We start from the raw sequence: 19,888 nt of genomic DNA, 5'->3' as shown, positions 1-19,888 counted from the left end.
TTAAGCCTCTTATCTGTCACCCAGGCACTGTCCTTTGGTTCCAACTTTTCCTCTGCCATTTTTGTTTTCCAGATTCACGGCCTTTCCACAGCACCAGTGCTAACCTGACCGAGAGGTACTACACGTTTATTTTGTTACTCCTTTCCCCGAGATGAAGGAAACCCAAGATGTCTTATGACATTTCACTAAGTAAACTGAGAAGTTAATTCAGCTCATTGGATTCTTACTTCCTTAAGTGATAAATTTGGAATAATGGCTACAAGTGGTTTGTAGTGAAGACTCTCTATCGTTTTTAAATAATGTCTTCAGTAGTTTTTTCCTTTTGTTCTCTACACTGCCCTGACGATAAAGGTTTGCATTTATTCAGGAGAGGAAACACTTGTATTCGACTTTATGAACTTCTGTACTCTGCTTCTAAGAATTAAGCCCTAAGCCTGACAACATTTTGTTTCACTGTTTGCACGCGTGTGTATTCATATGCACACGTGTCTGCGTGTGCATGCGTGCGGGGAACTGTACCTTAGCCATTTTAAGCTTTAAAGCCATTTTCTTCTGCCTACACGGATATGGCTCATAGCTTTGTCCAAGTAAGTGAATTGGTTCTTTACTTGACAGCAGGCAGGTTTGTATTTTGACTCATTGTTTACTATTCTATTCCTCTTGTCATGCTTATGGGGTTCTAAAATATTCTAATGTAAGCATCATGGGGGCTCTGATTACTGCCCTGCACTTGAACATGTGTCTTTTCGCAGAGGCATCGGTTGTGACTCAGTGATCCAGAACTCTCAGTATGAATGCTTCTCTTTGTATTTCTGTCGTACTTTATTTCTCCTTTGTCTTCTCTGGAACAGTGCTCTCACACCATTTCCCCCTTATCGTAATAACAGACTGCTTTATTTTGTAAACAGTACTTCATGTATAAACAGACCTTAGCTCCTGAAGAGGATTGTTCCCCCTCTTGAGGGGTGCCTCTGTCCTCTCACAGAGGCCCTTGAGGTAGACACGGCTTTTCTGTGGAAGAGTTCTTAAAATAACGATTGTAGAACACCTGGGGAACGTAGTGTAAGTAGATTCCTTTTCTGTGGAATGGCTTGTGTCTACATGTGCCCCGCATTCTCTGAGGAAGTCCACCGTTGTGAACTTCCTGAGGTCCAAACATGTCCATCTGTGATGGACCCGTGTAGCCTTCCTGAACCAGTAGATCAGTACCCCTGGCTCTGGGTGAAACTCCTACAGCGGAGCTTTCTATACTCTCCTCCCTCCTAAAATCGTGCAAAGCTGCGTGCACCAGTATTGATTGTCCAGTGTGCCAGAAGACTAAAAAAATGGTGTGTGATTTCTGCTTTCAGGGAATTTGGATGTACGTTCAGTCATAAAAATTCCTTTACAGCCTTTATTAACACGTCCATCTTTCTGTTGTCTTTATGAGTTTCTTCTCTAGCACCTATTTGATGCAAAGGTGTGTATAAATTGAGTGCTATTTTAGATTAAGAAGTTTCAGATAAAATAATAAATGAATAATTGACAGGCTCTTTCACACCAGGCCACTAAAAATCTATTACTAAAACACTGATGGCCGACACAAGAAAACTTAGCCAGGTTTTGGGACCAGAACGGTTTTGGTTTTGGGACCAGCGTGGTGGTGTCCTCTGTTCTCAGGTTTTACTCTGTGGAACCGCTCAGCAGCCTCTGTCCGTCTGTTCCTCTGCTGCCCGTTGTCACGTGTGTGCATAAGTTGACTGTGACTTGTAGCTAAAATGATACATGGTTATGAAGAATTGTATTTTTTGGCTCTGTGTTTACTTTTTAAAAATTTCTGTAGTCTTTTTTAAAAATCACTCTTCTTGTTTTTATTTAGTATAACAGAAGAGACCTATAGTTTCCTGCCTCAAAGCCCCTCCAAGAAAGATTTTGAAGGCAAGAGTGGAACAAAAGTCAGCCGCACGTTCAGCTACATCAAGAATAAAATGTCCAGCAGTAAGAAGAGCAGAGTAAGTACCGTTGGGGGCATTCCTTGCGTGATGGCCTTCGTTGGTCATCTGTAGGCTCCTGTCACAGGACGTAATGAGGACGTAAGGAAATAAGCACAGAGATAATCCTTGAAATGGCCTAATACTTGAAGAAAAATAGCAACAAAAGGTAATACCACTAATTGGGTTTTTACTATATGCTAAGAGCTTTCCATGGATTATTTTATGTAATCGTTTCCATAGCCGTATGAGGAGATCCTGTTCTCCCCTTCCTGGGAGTAAGCTACCCTGTGAGTGTGTGCTGCTCACAGCAGTGGAACCAAGATTCCATGATCCCATACTCGACCACGTGCCTTCGTCAGTAAACTGGGTTTAAAATGCACCTGAGGATTTTATGCCAAGATCAGGAGATTGAAAAGATTTGCATTTGGGTTTAGAAGTTAGAAGGATTGGGGCGCCTGGGTGGCTCAGTTGGTTAAGCGTCTGGCTTCGGCTCAGGTCATGATCTCGCGGTTCGTGAGTTTGAGCCGCACATCGGGCTCTGTGCTTCGGATTCTGTGTCTCCCTCTCTCTCTGCCCGTCCCCCACTCACACTCTGTCTCTCTCTCCTTCAAAAATAAATAAACATAAAAAAAAAAGAAGGATTTCCCCACAGAAAATTATAAGAGACTTTAAGACAAAAGTGGATTCTTTGATTTAGTCCTGACTGCAAGGCTGTTGCAGGGTATTGTCTTTCATGCGTTAAAATATTTAAACGTTTTTTGTCTGTTTATTTTTTCCATACTCCTGGGAATATTCGAAATACAAAAATAGATAAAAACCACCTGTAATAACCCCACATAGAGACAGGTACTCTTCTCATTTTTTTTCAATGTACTTTCAAAAGAAAGGAAGACAAGGGTTTCCTTTTCTTATACTGATTCCCAGTGCTAAACCAAAATCAGTTCAGTGTCACCTCAGTGGGAGAGGACCTTCTACCTTCCATTCACCCACCCAGCCAGCCTCCAATAAAATAAAGGAATATCTTTTAAAAAAAAAAACTTTTTTTTCTAAATGGAAATCAGTGACAAGCTCTTGCTAAGGAATCACTATATATACACATGTGTGTATACATGTGTGTGTGGCATGTCCATACACACACACACACACACACACACCCGTACCTACTTAGAAGTAAGGGAATACAAACACTGAACTCAAGAATATTGTTGTAAAAGTATACCCCTCACACTCTCCCCAAGCCGCCTGCCACCAAATGTAACAAGCCTCTTAGGCCCTCAGTTAAGTGGGCTGCTGGAAGTAGAGCCCATGTATTTTACTGGGTTTTGTAAATAAGCTGTCTCTCCTTTAGCCAATACTAGGTTCAGTGATGACTCAGAGGAGTTTTTCCACAAAACCTGCCACCGAAATTGTGTTTTCATTTTTCTTGCCTGGATGCAGAAGGGGAGAAAGTGGGGCAGTCAGGAAAGCGCAGGGAAAAATGCAAGGATGTTTCCAGAATAATCCTATATATAAGTATTAACTTCATAATTAAAAAAAATAGGGTTGAGTTTTAAATTCAGAACAGAATGCTTAGCAGTGTTCTGCATACTGGCAACAAGGCTTAAACAGAGTCTTACCTGTTGTACCTATCACTTCTGGCTGGGACCCTGGCTGGCATCAACAAAAGAAAATCTTGGCAAAGATCAGTGCAGATTAGCTAGGTACTATCATCAAATGACTTCTGTAGCCTCAGCATTCTGCTAGGTGCTAATAGTGCTCCTAAAGAACTAAAGATCATTGTCTTTGAGAAATTTTATGATCTATTTGGATGCTTTCAAGTGTGTTTTGTTGTCGTTGTTCTGTTTTTAGACTGTGAGGTCTTCATTTGGAAGACCAGTAAATGAGTGAAGAGTCCCCTTCCCATCCATCTCCCCAGGGATGTTGACTTTCAGGGCAGAGCGTGAATATGCCACTGATCGCATTAGTGAGAGGACGCAAACACACATAAACAATGTAAGACTAAATTTAGAAACTGGAACCTGACCTTTATAAAAGTCTCATCCCAGGGGCGCCTGGGTGGATCCGTCAGTTAAGCATCCGACTTCGGCTCAGGTCATGATCTCATGGTTCATGGGTTCAGGCCCCCGCATCGGGCTGTGTGCTGACAGCTCAGAGCCTGGATGGAGCCTGCTTCAGATTCTGTGTCTCCCTCTCTCTGCCCCTCCCCTGCTCATATTCATTCATTCATATTCTCTCTCTCTCTCTGTATCTCTCTCTTTCTCAAAAATGGATAGATAAACATAAAAAAAAGTCTCATCCCATCGTCCATACTTTACAAACTGAAGTACAGAGAGCTATGCTTCAGGTCACAGAACTAGATATTAGGACAGAACCTCTTTGACTTCCAGTAATTAGTGCACTTCATTTCCTGCTCACTCATAAATAACTTCAAACAACTGGCATTTGCTAGTAGAATGAAGAGAAAGGCAGGACAAAGGAAGGATATTGTTAGAGCAGAGTCTGGCAGAGGCCATTATCAGTCGACACTTGGTGTCTGAGCATCTCCTTTGCCAGAATGACAACACTGTTTTGCAAAATGAGCCTGGTTCCTCTTTTCACGCTTGGCTTCAAGACCTTTGGGGGCTCGTGCTGCCTCTAGCAGTGGAAACCCTCAGAAAATTACAAATCTGAAACATGGACTCGCAGTCCATTTCCCATTATCAGGTGTTTAGAAAAGGGCCCACTGGCCACATCCATCAAGAAGGTTAAGAGTGAGCCGTCTTTCATATGGAAGAGCTCACTTGTGTCAATGCACCAAAAGAGAGTAAGAAGTAGGGGAAGTAGTGAAATGATACATTTTACGTCCAGTTACATTAAATGCCCTGACTTAATATGCCATTGCACTGATAAGCTACAGCTTTCCCCTACAGAAGCATTTCCTTCTCTAAACGATGACAAAAGTAAGTATTTTCTTAGTGTGATGATGCGCACTCTACCGTTTCTCATAACTACTGGCTAATGTCATTTCTCCCTAATGTTAAAACAATTGAAAGTGTGACTGTGGATATTAATACTAGTTTTTCTTTTGAAAATAATGGTTTTACTGCTTTTAAATTATTTTTAAAAGAGCTACTATTAGAGATCTAACCTATTTTTATTAACCTAGTGTACAGTATAATCAGTCCTACCTCTTTTATTTATTTATTTTTTCAACGTTTATTTATTTTTGGGACAGAGAGAGACAGAGCATGAACGGGGGAGGGGCAGAGAGAGAGGGAGACACAGAATCCGAAGCAGGCTCCAGGCTCTGAGCCATCAGCCCAGAGCCCGACGCGGGGCTCGAACTCACGGACCGCGAGATCGTGACCTGGCTGAAGTCGGACGCCTAACCGACTGCGCCACCCAGGCGCCCCAGTCCTAGCTCTTTTAAAGGAAAAATTAAAGCATTTAGTGAAGATATATTAAATTGCCACCTGTAAATTCTTAGCAGAGTCTCTAGGAATGGTTTGGAAATTTTTACTTTTCTTACAATTAGGTATGATAGATATACTCATGAAAATAGTTTGTTGTTATTAACTTAGATATAGCCCACTGTTCATTGTTATGTTATTATATGTGCTTAAGGGTTGATTTATATGTTGGCAACTCTTAAGTAATATTCTAAGGAGCCGAAAGTCAGCCACTGTGTAACAGATTATTCACATTTTGCCTGTAGCATGGAGTTCTCTAGATAGGTGTATAGATATTATCTAGGTAGATAGATCTAGGATTTGAGAAATTGAGTTCTGGCCCTTCATATGTCCTTTTAAAACATTAGCAGTATCTGACATGTAATTAGATAAGCGTATTGGATGTTTTTTAGAACGGGGGCAAGCCTAAACAGGAAGTGTAACAGGAAGACTGGCGGGTTCTGCTTTTGTCTTTAGCATCTTCTCATAGTACCGCTTCCTGCCAGTAAGTAAGTTCGCTGGCTTACAGACTATTTAAACACTAATGTGCACCATGATCCCGTTCACGCAGAGGGAGTGAAGTGACCCCCTTTAAACCAGCCTGTCCCACTGATTTTCTTCTCTAAGCTTTCCTCCTTGCAGATTAGCCGGGAGATACGTGGGCAGACACATGTACACGAATTCTTAATCTGACTTGAAGTAGGCATTTTGGGGCAAGGGCTGTGCTCCTGCAGACCTGCCCCTATCCAGCCCCACCTCGGCGTGCCCGTGCTCAGCATAAAAGAGCCGACCCCGTCAGCCGTGCAGAGGAGCCGTGTGCCAAGGCTGGAGTCACTGTTAAATCCAGTTCCCTCTCTGCTCCCTTCTCTGATTAAACATGGGCAGCGTGTCCGTGGCTTCATCCCAGCATGTTTCGCAGTCATCCGGAGTGCTCTCTGGTCTTGTCTTTGTAATGGCTTGTCTAAAGCAGTAGGTTTTGAAAGGGAGAACTCGTTTTCCTTCTGAGTCCCCTAGTGTAGTTATTTCCTGCCTCCTTCCCTGAAATACCGTGGGCGCCGACTTCCCCAGCCGTTGTTGAACACGCAGAAGTCACACTGCAGAAAACAATGGGTCACCACTCGACCACAGGCGAAGCAGACCTCACTGAGGAGTGTTCTTAGGAAGCATCCCGATTTCAACACCATGAGGAGTCTTTCTAAACAGATAGAAGATGTGTTCCTTAACTTCTAAGTGTTAATTGGCCTCAGTCCTTCCAGACTGACTATCGTGTGGCCGAAGCACCGTCCACACACGCTGCATTCTGGGGACTTCGTTCTGTTTCATTTCCAGGGTACTTGGCCTTCCTGGCAGCATACAAATGGTTAAGCTTGTCTTAAGGAAACAAGCAACTTCAGCCCTGCCTCCTTCCCTTTCTCAACCAGTCCCTGGCTTCCTCTTACGGTTTCTCTCATGGCAGCTCGAAGCTGCTACGCTCTGCCCTGCCGGCATGCGCCCCTCCTTCTGTGACAGCACGCTTCCTGGCATGGGGGTCGAATCATGTCGGTAAAATGGGGTCGGTTTCACGAAGTACCCCTCATAACAGTGAGACTCACAGGACCAAAACATGGGGAGGTAAGAGCCTGACTTCTTTAAGGCACTAAATCCTAACAAACACAGAAAGAGACCGGGAGGCAGGGGGAGGACGGTGGTTAGGTTACTGTTTTGTTTTTATCCTTGGAAGAACTAGTTTGGATTATTATGAAGGATGAGGGTATTATTTATTATTCAGATTTGATGAGCTTTGTGAGGTTGGAGAGCATGTTAGTTGCCGTAGATGAGTTTCTCAGCCCTTGGAGCACGCATTAGCTTTCTTGAGCAAGGAGGCAGATGCTTTTCAGTTTAACGTTTACACATGGAGAAGCCTGTGGCCAAATGTGGTTAAGAGCGAGAAATACTTGGAAAAAACTGCATTTGCTGTTGCTTGTTATTAGAATGTTACGTACGTACTTCAGCCATTACTAATTTTCACTTAGAACAGTTTCCTGTTTTGTAAAGTGAAGTAGTTTGTTTTTCTCCCTTTCTTGTCCTCTTTTTTGTGGTTCTAAAGTGTAGCAATTTGGCTCTTAGATTTTTGATATGTGTTCCGTTCGTTAACCAAGGGCCATACACGAATCAGACCTGGCCAGCACTCACCAGGTCAGTATGGTGGACAGGTTCTGAATTAGGAAGTCAGAAGGCCCAGGTTGTGATTTGGGCTGCCGATCATTTGCCGTGTGACCTTCTGTGAGTCAACAAACCTCTCCAGCCCTTGGCAGTGGAGACGAGTGAAGAGAGCAGAGCTGAGGAGTCGGCCAGATCTGGGTCTGCATTCCAGTGGGGCTGTGGTTGGCATGTGGGCTCAACTGTAGTATTAAACACCCTGTGCCTTGGTGTCCTTGAACGTGCAGTGGAGATGATGGCTTCTTCACTGGGTGTATGTTCCCATCTGTGGTGCTTGGCGCATAGTAGCTGCTCAGAGCCGGTGTCTGTGATCCTGATCTCCTCGGGTGTACGACGGGCAGCGCCATGCCCTCCCTTCACCTCACAGTTATGGGATCAGGTGCGGTAACGCACGCAGAGGCCTTGATTCAGAGTATGAGGTGCTTGGTAGTTTGTCACAGTGGCTCGCTTCGGGGTACCTGTCCTGCAGGGATTATTTTAGATTGCAAGAGCGGTGTGTGTCTATGTGGGGGACGGTAATACTTGTGGCTGGAAGCAGTTGGAGGAGAGCCCCCCCCGAGGAAAGCTCCCTGCTGCCCCAAGCTGACGCGAGAAGGGCTGCTGTCCTTCCTGCTCCCTGCCTGCAGCCGGCCCTCAGCTCATGGCCTGCGTCCTCCATGGGCCGTGCTTGGGGGGAGGAGCAGCGTCCTTGGCTGCCCCACGTTCCCCTCCTGCAGCTCCAGAAGCCTCTTCCAGGTGTTGGTCCTGGGATGTTGTGTCCATCGGTCTGAACAGCCGCTGAGCAAGCCGCTGACAGAACTGCTTGGCCTGCCCGGTCTTCCCAGAGTGTGTCTCATGAAGCCCGAACGCTCACAACTTTCAAAGACCGTCGTCCAGGACTGCACTCCTGACTTGCATCCCAAACACTCGCCACGACCCACTGTTGACCGCATGCCGTCCGGGTGCCCGGGTGAAGGGAAGGCTCTGGCGTCCAACTAACTCTAAACTCTTTTCTTTGGCAGGAAAAGGAAAAAGAGAAAGAGAAAATCAAGGAGAAGGAGAAAGATTTGAAGGAGAAGGACAAGGACAAGAAGACTGTCAATGGACACGCTTTCAGTTCCATCCCTGTTGTGGGTCCCGTCAGCTGTAGCCAGTGCGTGAAGCCTTTCACCAGCAAGGACGCCTACACTTGTGCAAGTAAGTGACACGCCCCTTCCTTTGAGGCACGGCTCTGGGCTTGCCCCAGGCTTCCCGCCCATCCACCCCGTATCCCTTCCTGGTGTGTGTGGACAAGTCAGCCTGTTGTGTCTGCCTTTAAACATCAGGAGGGTCATCAGTTCTCGATGTAGAGCATACAGCCTGTATGTTTTTGCAGAGAGCCCCAATCTCTTATACGCCGTTCTGTTGTCCTGGAAGTCTGTGTCCTCATCAAAACAGCCTCGTGGCCTCCAACTCAAAAGCCACACGGCAGTCCTTTGTCAGGCCGTATGCGCTCATCTTTTGGCATGTGTGTCGGCCATTTGCCAACATCAAGTCGTGGTGACTCCCAAGGGAAGGTACTTTCGTGGGCAGAGATGTCCCGTATTGACCTGTCGCTGACCCAATCAGAAGCACCTTAAAGCCCCATCTGTTAACCGAGTGTGGTTCCTGGTTTTGATAAGATACTGTAAGGCAGAGGGTGGCTAACTTTTTTTGTCAAGGCCCACCAGCAAGTGTCTTAGGCTCCGTGGGCTGCACGGTCCCCACACAACTACTGAACTCTGCTATTGTGCAAAAGCAGCCACGGACAATACATAAACCAGTGAGCATGGCTGTGTTCCGATAAAACTCCATTTATAGACAGGGAAGCTTGAATTTCATGTCATTTTTATATATTATAAAATATTGGTCTGTATCTCAACCATTTAAAAATGTAAAAACCGTTTGTAGTTTATGGGCCGTACAAAAGCAGGCTACCAGCTGTATCTAGCAGAGACCCGGCTCTAAGGCACCGTATCTCAAAACTGTTGTCGTTAGATGGATAGAAAGTAATCATTGCAGCGCACACACCAAAGAAAATTTGTGAGGCCGCTTGTGGCCGGAACTGACCATTCTGGAGATCGAGCCACCCCCAGGCCCAGCCCAGTCACCCCGAAGGCAGAGATGATTAACACCGTGTGGCACCTATAACAGGTTCAGACAAGATAGTGACTAACTTAGACGCCAAGAAACGCTTCTCAGACTATGGTATTTATGACGTTTCTTGTTCTCAGTCATTTCTGTGGAATACCCCAAGGGATTTGTTACCAAAAATAATTAACTTACTGAAATTTGCAACGTTTAAAAGCTCACTTGAGCAGATTCGGAACTACTGCAGAATTGACTTCCACTCACTTGCTTTCTTGAAGAGACAGAGTGGAGTTAAGCCAGCACACAGCCCACAGCCCGGCTTGTCTGCACCACAGCTGTCGTGGCTTTCTGAATGACTAGCTTTACCATCACGTCCTTGGAAGAGGACTTTTGCCGATATATCCCAAATGTTGTCTGCAGCCCTGTTGGTTGTACCGCCCTACTTTAAAAACAACACCACCTCCTGGGAGGAGCTCTTCTCGAAATCTTTATGCATCCTGTGGGCGGATCCCACACACGCTTAGGTCCTCCCCGACATGCGACTCACCAGGAAGTTGAGAGTTCCAGCGTTAGTGGTAAGCTTTATGTGACTTCTAGGAAACGAGGGGCCACCACTGTCCACTCCCCCCTGCATGTTACTGTGGGGCCCAGGTTCTGTTAGGGCGCTTCCCTAGGCCGTCAGCCGAACGCGTTCGGTTTTCTTGACACAGTCAGCTCCTTGGTACTGGGATAACTTGGTTACCTAGGGCAGCAGTCACCAAGCACTTTTTAGTATGTTCGTGCATCATTAAAACGTCTTTAGCCTACTCACGCAGGGTGTATATACGTGTGTGTGTGTGTGTGTGTGTGTGTGTGTGTGTGTGTACACACACTAGTTTGTTTATTTTGAGAGAGAGAAAGTCCCAAGCAGGCTCCGTGCTGTGAGCACAGAGCTTGACACAGGGCTCAGTCTCATGAACTATGAGATCATGACCTGAGCTGAAATCAGGAGTCAGACGCTTGACCGGCTGTGCCACCCAGGCGCCCCCAGGGTGTATATATTTAATGCAGGAATTACACACTTGTCCTATACCTTACTTCTAAAGAGCCCATTCCAGGAATAAGAGAAGTCAGATTTGCCATTGTCTTGTGTGCTGGTTAGCTATTCATCTTCTTAATAATACTCTTAGGTCAGTGGGTTCTTTGCAGGAATCTGTGTAAGTCCCTTTTTCATTTTATTTTAGTTGGAACCAAATATACTCTCTAAGCCCACTGCATTGAGCACCTGTGAATTTCCATTCACCACAGCATGCTGAAAGTGAGCAGATGAGGACAGGAGCCTCTGTTACACATCCCCAGCTTCTTTCAAGTGCTCTTAACCTCCAGGGCCCTCTCGGACATCTAAGCGCAACACAAAGGGCTGAGTGAGGCACCAGTACATCATCTGTTTATTAATTCTGTTTCTCTTTTAAGTCCATATAAATGAGAGCTGTAAAACCTCCCCTCCCCGTGTCCCAAAGAATCATTTTGTGTATCCCTCCTGCAAAGTGCCTGTTCTCCATTTGAGGGGCACTGGTCTCAGAGAAAAACAGAAAGACCTCATATTTCTTGACTGACAGTATGAACTTGATATTCAAAGAACTTCATCAGTGGAGGAGACTGAACACCTGCTTTCTGCTATAAAACAGAAATGTTCAATGCAATATATTAATAAATAATAAATAAATAAAAACACTAAACTAATACATAACCGAGCCTGCAGAAAGGAAAATCCCTGAAGAAACTCCTAATCAGAGCAATGAAGAGCCTCCCTGTCAACCGAGGACAGGATGTGTGGTTCGAGGGCACAAGGTGGGAGCTGGAACTGAGACCCCCGAATGAAACCAGGAGCTTTAAAGGCTGCAACGTCCATACTGAAGGACCTAGAAAAACTCCACCCACTGGCCCTTCCGAAGCAGCAAGGAAACTTGCCTTCGCCCAGGGCTCTGGGTGAGAATTCTGCACTATATATGAATCTGGGGTCCAAATGCACACCATTCATACCTCGAACTAAGAAATTTTTCACAAGCGGTTTAACGAAATCCCAGTCTGAAAATGATAAAAACACTAAGGAAGCTCAGCAGAAACAAATACAGAACTGAACCGTAGGGTCACCAGTAAAACAGGCTTCCCAACGGGAAGGAGAATAGTCCTATAAAGCCGAAGCTGAGTTTAAGATAAAAAATACACGGATAACACACGAGGAAGTGAACCACCATGAGGAAGTTAGCAAGTGCGTAGACAGGGGAAGATGTTGCGAATTATTAAAAAGTTAAAATGAATAGAATTTCTCATGTAGGAACAGAACAGCGCAGCTAAGGCGTAGATGTGAAAAATAACTGAATAAAATTTCAGGAGTAGAAATAGCCTTGGAAGGATCTTTGTGGAGATTTTTCGGCTATTTCAGTGTTCCACATCATCAGTAGATTGTTCTGAATTCTGTTTGTTTATAAAGGAGGAAAATGGCTTCCACTCTGTAACCTGTTGCAGTGAAAGGAGAGCTGGGTGAATATTCTAGAAACTCTCATGACTTCAGACTGAATTTATTCTTTACATTTAACTGTCAGTAATTATGCACGTGAGTTCCTTAAGTGAAGTTCTTCAACAAAGTCTGGTCACCTGAGCTCTGCAAAACACGGCATTTGGTTTTATGATTCATTCGGAAGCCTCCTGTCAACAAATATTTATTGAGCAGCAGTGTGTGTCAGGCACCTTTTGTCTTTTCGATTGAGTATACTTGAGGTATAACACTGGAAATTGAAGGTGTGCAAACACGTGAATTTGATACATTTATATGTTGTAACGTGATTGCCACTGTTGCGATATTTAGCGCCTCTGTCACATTACGTAATGTCCCTCCTTTTTAGCGTTGGCGACGGCTTGTGAGAAGAGTTCTCCAAGCGTCATAACCCTTGGTACCTACTCACTGAAGCATGATTCGTAATGGGGGAGAAGGTAAAGACACTCGATATCCATCCGCAAAATGTCGTAGATTCATCAGATGGAATTTGGAGCTGGTACTAAAAAGGGTCGGCCAGCTCTTTCTGTAAGGGAACTGGCGGCAAGTGTGTGAGGCTTTGCAGGTCTTTCTTGTGGCCGCTCGGCTCTGGCCATGGTCAAGCCCTAAGTAGTGAACGTGGCCGTATTCCCGTGAGACTCTGCCCGCCAAGTGGATAGTTTGCCAGCCACTGGGGTAGCTCTGCAGACACAAACAGGCCTCCAAGACTCTTTGATAAGTTGAAAAGGCAAGAAGTAGAACTAGATGTATGATCTGAACTCACGGAAGACCAGTGAGACACTAATTGTTGATGTAAATACACAAGAATATTTAACAGGATATACCCCAAGCTGTTGACAGTTTAAAGGAAGAGACGAGGAGAGGAGAGATTAAGGGAGGCTTCAGGTTTTCTTTTATACTCTTATTTAAATTTTTTAATGACTGTACTTCTGTTATTTTGTATGAGCAGAACCAAAATGCAAACCTTGGATCACTGATAATTTTAAAGGTTTTTCTAGTTGTCAGCTGGTCTCTGATGAAGGAGCAAAATATGTTGGTAGTGGATTCCAGAGCTCAACAGACAAAGAGCAGAATGGTCACCAGAGAGCAGTCGCTTACCAGAAGACTGGAGAGGTGCCCTGTCCCCACGACACTGACAGCAGCAGCTTGAATAAGAACAACACAGTTGGTTCTGCAGACTCTCAGTGCTGAGGTGTGACGTGAAATATCATCAGAAGGTTTAGGGACAGAACCTGGGTGGAAAGGAAAACCTTTGTTGAAGACCCAGAGAACTTTTTGCATTGTGCTCCAGGGAGGAAAGGTGAGAACCATTGGTTTATGGCTGCAGTAGCGGGATGGCTCCGGCCGTGACTGGCTGCAGACACCTTTGTTCAGTGTAAATTTGGAACGGAAAGGTTGCCTGATTCATGTCCAGGACATGTTTTGTCTTCTACTGTCCTTGGCTTTTGTGTCTGTGTTCTTTCTAGGTTACAGCAGTTGACTTTTATCCTCCTCGGCTACATTAATTCTTAGCCTACGTGAGACTGTGATGACTCAGGCTTAAACGTGCGGCTGGCGTAGGATCGATTTGTCAGATAGAAACATCTGCCGTAGCGTAGGAGGGTGCACCTCTTTCGACCGCAGGCGCCCTAGACCCGTTTTTGTTTTCTTGATGCCTCTTCCTGTTAGACACGAATAGAACTGCTCTTTGCTGGACTCCCTCCGTGAGGAAGCAGAGCTAGGGTTTCCTGGACTGTTGAGCTGCTCACACTGGTGGGAGAGCGTGTGCTACAATTTCTCCCCGAGAGGGGGACCTGGGACACGTCTTAGAAACGTCTGGGGCCCGAGGACCCCAGAGCAACCCATGAGGAAGAACTAAATGTAGGAGGAGACTCGTGGGCTTAACTTACCAGCCACAAGTCCATGTAGTAATTAGTTGAATAGACAGGGCAGTGGTTTTCAGGATGTTTTTTGTGGAACTGTTTTGGAAATGCTGCTGGTTTTTGAATATATACATGCATATATATCTTTTAGACTAATTTTAAACCTGCATTAAAAATCCATATGCTAGGGACGCCTGGGTGGCTCAGGCACTTAAGCTTCAGACTTCGGCTCAGGTCACGATCTCACGGTTTGTGAGTTTGAGCCCCGTGTCACGCTCTGCAGTAACAGTACAGAGCCTGCTTGGGATTTCTCTCTCTCTCCCTCCCTCTTCCTCTCTCCCTCCTCCCTCTCTCTCTCTGTCTGTCTCTCTCTCCCCCCCCCACCTTCTCCCCCCTCTCAAAATAAATCAACTTAAAAAAAAAAAACCACATGCTCAAAAGTATAACCAGATTTTAACATCAACATACTAACTTTAGCTATCAGCGTATCTGTTTACATTTTTCCTTCTGTCTTTAACTAACTGAAGAAGGTAACGTGATTGTGAAGGAAGCCATTTTTAAACTAATATTTGAACCTGCTTACGTATATGAATGAAGATATTCTCTATATTATGTACACAAAACTAAATACAGGAATAAACTAGATGCCCAAGTAGTCATGTGAGTTTTACATATCCTAGGCACCTCTGATTTCTGACTTGGGGATCCATTAAAGCAGCTTCATTGTTCTCATTTATTGACTTCAGCGAGAGTGTTAAGATCGTAACTCAGCCTGTCCTAAATATTTTACATTTTTGATGGCACATAATATGACAGTATTTCACTTAAGGCTTTTTAAAGTAGAAAACCGGTAAAACACAGATTGGCTACTAGTTTTATGCTAACAGTGTTTATAATGGGATGGGACTTTTCTGGATTGAACCTCTTTGGTTTAACTTGTAAACTTTAGCATTAAGTCACCCGAGGAGTCTGTTTCTTCTGGAAACAAATTATTTCGTGGAGCCCAGTGTGTCATCGCTAGAATCTTCTCTGTTTGGAGGGAGGAGGAGCATCAGAACGTCCTCAGCCAGTGGCTCTTTGATTTCTGGCAATTGCTTGATCTAACTGAAATGTCGTAAGTCATCTAGGCTCCACCTGCTCTGCAAAGACAAGGGGAAAGAATGATGTTCTTGAAGTTTAAATGGGAAGAATCAGACAGCAGAAAGGAGCAGTTTGATAGTTCCCTCATGTGCACCTAAGCTCCAAAAGTACATGTTTAACTTGCATACCGGCCCTCCTCAGAAACTTCGGAGCTCTGCACTCGGCTCCGGGAGAGTGTGGAAGTGGGCTCAGCGTTTGGTGGTGGCATTAAGATTTGTGTATGACAGTGTGCAGCCTGCCACTTAATTAAAAAGGGGAGCTGCGGATCAAGGCTTGCAAGCAGAGGAGCGATATGTGGTCATTTTCCCAAGGGAGCAGAAGTAATCTGCTGATTCTCTCCAGCTTCCTGAAGAACAGAGCCTGCAGTGAATGTTCATGTGTGTGAAGCACCATCTGTTATCTTAGCAGGAAGTGGAAAAGATGAGTAACTTGGAGACTCGGAATCCTCTCTCCCTTTTCTCCATCCCCTCCTGTGCTCAGGATCTTCCCAAGAACCTCAGGAAACGTAGCATCCCTCCAGTCCGTCACTTCCCTCCTGGTAGCTTTCCTTTTTGGTCTAATATAACCCTCCTTGCTGACCCCTGCAGCCTCACCCCCGGGCACCTGCTTCGTCAGTTTTAAGTCGTGGTTCAGAAAGATCAGCCATGTCACCCATCGTAGTGAAGGAGGATGGTGGCCAATACTGATGGGCTCCAGTGTTCCAGATGTCATCAGTCCCTTTAACATATCCCTCTGTGTGCGTATACTAAGTGATTCAACAGGACAGCACGTTTTCAACATTATCACCTGCTTTTGACTCTGCTGAAATACACCCAAACCAGTCTGTAGCACATCCTAATTCTGGGTGAAAGCTTGAGTCCCTTTCCGTGGACTTGCGTGGAAGTGGTCCTGATCATAGACACCAGAAACGGCAAGGAGCAAAGGCTCCATAATAGTTCTTTGCAACCTGCTTGTGGCGGGAGAAGAAGCAAGGACTAAAGCCTCCTGCCAGGACTGCTTCCAAGTAATTCCGTCCAGCAGAAACCTGGCAGGTCTTTTTTTCTCAGCCAGAATTCACCTCTCGCTTTAACTTTAACAGGGAAAGGAAAGAGCGTGTTTCCAATTCTTACTTCTTCCACTCCGTAAAGCTTCCCTTGAATCATCAGCTGTTCTTTCCAGCTGCCACAAATACTTTGGTCTTTGGAATGTGTGGTGGAATCCTTCGGAGTAAGGAATTCATTATGTTTGGGTTTCAGATCGTGTTAGTGGTTCTGTTTTATTTGCTTTAAACAGATGTAAGATGATCTTGAGATGATTGTTGATTTATTTTCTGTTGTGTTAGCAGCTTCTGAGTACTTTTGTGGTAGGTTGTTTCTCTTGATTAAAAAAATAAACAAGTAGATCAGCTAGAATCAGAGTAGGAAACATGAGAGTTCAGAATGCATGTGATGGTCAGATTTTTGCTTTGGATTTTATCCAGGAAGGCAGCTCTCTAGATACTGTTTTCTGGCATGGAGAGTTCATTGCTTGTGTGACATAGTAAAAGAAATTTATTGTTTAGGGAAAAAGAAGAGCCTAAATCACAAAGTCAGTTCTTATTCAAGCAGAGCCCTGCATTCTGTTCCATTTTTGTTTACCAGTGTTCTTCTGAAAACTGCTGTTATGTGAGCCTCTCACCTGAGATGATTTGGCTCTTTGTTGTGGCTTTCCTCTTGTTCTGTGCATCAGCTCTGTGGTTATTACACCGGCAAGGAAGAACATTTTACATGCATTGTAGCTAATAAGCTGCCATCAGTCCAGACCACGGTGTTTCACACTCCCCAAAGATTTGAAACAAACAAGTTGCAGAAAGCACTTTGGAGCATGTATTTCTACATTGGTTCATACCTAAATAGTTTTGTTGTTGTTGTTGCTGTTGTTTTCATTGTTGCTTGTTTTGTTTTAGTTTTCCTGGTTAGAGTTGAAATGATAGGAGGAAGTTGCACATTTCTGTCCTTAAAAGTGACCTTTCAGCCTGCTCCTTGAGAAGGATCCAAGAATTTCCCCCCAGATCTGTGTCTGTAAGGCAGGACTCTAGCGTGTTCCTGAGGATGATCAGTGGACTCAGGGTGGGAAGGTCCCTCACCTCAGAGCTCAGCTTAAGAAGGCCAATCCTTTAGGGGTGCCTGGGTGGCTCAGTCACCTAAGCGTCCAACTTCCAACTCGGGTTTCAGGCCCCGCATGGGGGCTCTGTGCTGACAGCTCGGAGACTGGAGCCTGTTTCAGATTCTGTGTCTCCCTCTCTCTCTCTCCCCCTCCCCCACTCGTGTTCTGTCTCCCTCTGTCTCAAAAATAAAGAAACATTAAAAAAAAATTACAAGAAAAAAAAGTTGAATCCTTCCTGCCATAGCATTCCTGTGCCCAGACCGTTCTGTGATTTCTGTTCCATTTGGCATGGTCATTGCTCTTATCCTTCTTTAAAGCTGATTTTCTCAAGCTGGTCTCTCTGACAGGTAGTTTTTGGTTTTTCTGCTGAAAGAGAAGCAACGTGTAGTATATAACAGTTCACCACAGACCTGTGGCGGTTGGTGACAGAGGTTTAAAAAATATATATATATCAACAGAGGATATTTCCCAGTTCTGTGGGTTTTCCTTCATATTCTTTTGTTTGATGCCTCTTGGTAGTGAAAAAAAAATGTTGTTGTTGTTGAAGGCTGGGCCGTTTGCATTTAAGTTCAGAGGAATCTAATTAGGAGTCGGCACTGTTCTCGTAAACCACCGTGCTGAGACCTTTTTTTTTTTTAATAACTTTGAAAAATGAAAGCATATTACTTACTGCTCTTAGGAAGTCTTTTTTTTTTTTTTTTAAATAAATAAATAAAAGGCCAAATGATTCTTTGATCTCCCTAACAACATGGTATGGTTTGTGGCAAAGAGCTTGACTCTATTAGATTTATCTTCGGCTCTTGTGTTCTTGGTAATTGTCTGTTTTCCGAAACAGAGAGTAGGGTTTTAACCTCATGACTCTGGCTGATGTCAGTGGGCCAGAGTTTCTAAATCACCCCCACACACCACTAAAATGGGCTGTGAACTGAGTCCAGAGCAACTTGGTAACAAGCTGAGCATTTTCCAAGTGGGAGCTTGAGTATGTTAGGCAGACGGCCCTGCATGAATTACTGATCGCTGAGCCTCGCCACCCTATTACAGGGCACAGTAAAATATCAGCCAGGGTATGAGTTTGGGGAACTGTCTCAACTAAGAAAGTGGGGGAAAGTTGTCTTTTAGATGTACATTCTATTACGGCTGCTCTTACATTTCATCGGTTGGAATGGTCTTTTAAATCTCAGACACCGGCCTGAGAAGTTGAATATTGCTGAAGTCTGTTGAAAAGTGATGGCACCACCCCCCAAACCTCCCCCAAAATCATCTTCGTTTCGTTCTTTCGGGAGATGGACCTGATCAGGGAGAGAGGAACAGGCAGGGTGCAATTTGGAAACCAGGATGCTGATGGGTCACTTGTGGGTCAGAATTAGTGGCCAGTCCTCAGGCACATCCCATCCCGTCTGTTGCCCAGAGATGCCAGAAACCTTATGGATTTTCATAAACCAAAGAAGAAAATGTACTTTTGTAACTGGAATGGAAGATAGTAAAAGCTGATTGAAAATTGTTTTTACTTTAGCACTACTATGATTGACTTTTTTTAAGGAATAAGGGAGTGTTTTCAAGGAAACTCCAGGAACTTTGAAGGATATTAAAATGTGTTAACACTAGGTTTGGGGGCTTTGGTTTTTTAGATACTAGTACAAAATAGTACATCAATGATGTAACAACACCTGTGGACTCACTGCTCAAGTGAAAAATTAGTAACATTTTGTTATATTGCTTCAGATTCTCTCCCAGTTGTAAAGAAATAAACCAAGAAAGTTGAAAAATTGGCCCCCCCCCCCCCCCCGCGTTTTTCCCTGCCTCATCCGGTGCCTCTTCCTCCCTCCCCAAGGACGGGCACTATCATGAATTCAGTGTGTATATAGTCTGAACTTCATCATTTTATCTTCTACGTCAACAACCCTTAAGTCTTTGTAGTTTACATAAATGGTCCCACACACTATTCCTCATTCTGCAATTTGCTTTATTCTCCTCAACATTAGATCTGGGGGAGCCAGAACACTGAAGCAGCTTGAATCCAGATCACTGACTTAGAGCTCTTGTATGGTGTCCCATTTTATGAATCTCTCAAATCTGTCCCACTACTAAGTCACTTGGGTCATTTCTCTGTTACAAGCAGGAGTACACGGGACATCATCACCAGGCTGTCCACCAGGAAGGGAGTTGCTAACTCATAAAGCGGGCACGTTGTCAACTAGCTGCCAAATGACTCTTCCAAAGTGGAGATGCCAGTTTCCAGATACCGGGGCAGATGCTGAGCGTTCACACATCACCGTTTCCCACCTAGAATTGGCAGGCTTTTATTTTATCCAGCCTGGTTGGATACGAAATGGTGTTTCTCTGTTGGCTTAGTTTGCGTTTCTCTGATTTCTGGAGAGGTCAGGCACCGTTTTGTGTGGTTGAGTTGCCTGTTCAGTCTGTACAGCTTTTCTTTCTGTGTCTTACTGTTTTGCTAACGAGTCTTTTAATACTTTCAAGCTACTGTTATTGTGTGTGGCGGTACATTTCATCGTGTTTCAAAATGCGTGGTTTTCCTCG

The 19,888-nt window shown here is 44.6% G+C and overlaps 1 protein-coding gene across 11 annotated transcripts in view; it reads left to right on the top strand.

Moving 5' to 3' along the window:
* The window catches only part of AKAP13 (A-kinase anchoring protein 13), a 333,617-nt gene that overhangs the window by 274,701 nt on the left and 39,028 nt on the right, over positions 1-19,888 (top strand). For all 11 annotated transcript variants that reach the window (XM_040493732.1, XM_040493734.1, XM_040493731.1 and 8 more), the window contains 3 exons: positions 73-115; positions 1,859-1,991; positions 8,602-8,776. In XM_040493732.1, coding sequence (XP_040349666.1) covers positions 73-115; positions 1,859-1,991; positions 8,602-8,776 — 351 coding nt within the window. The remainder of the gene's footprint in view (positions 1-72; positions 116-1,858; positions 1,992-8,601; positions 8,777-19,888) is intronic.

This window comes from Herpailurus yagouaroundi, unplaced genomic scaffold, assembly GCF_014898765.1.
Source record: "Herpailurus yagouaroundi ecotype Mexico unplaced genomic scaffold, PumYag 185, whole genome shotgun sequence".
Classification (NCBI taxonomy): Eukaryota; Metazoa; Chordata; class Mammalia; order Carnivora; family Felidae; genus Herpailurus; species Herpailurus yagouaroundi.
Note: the sequence above shows the minus strand (reverse complement) of the source record. Positions and strands in the feature narration are given on the sequence as shown.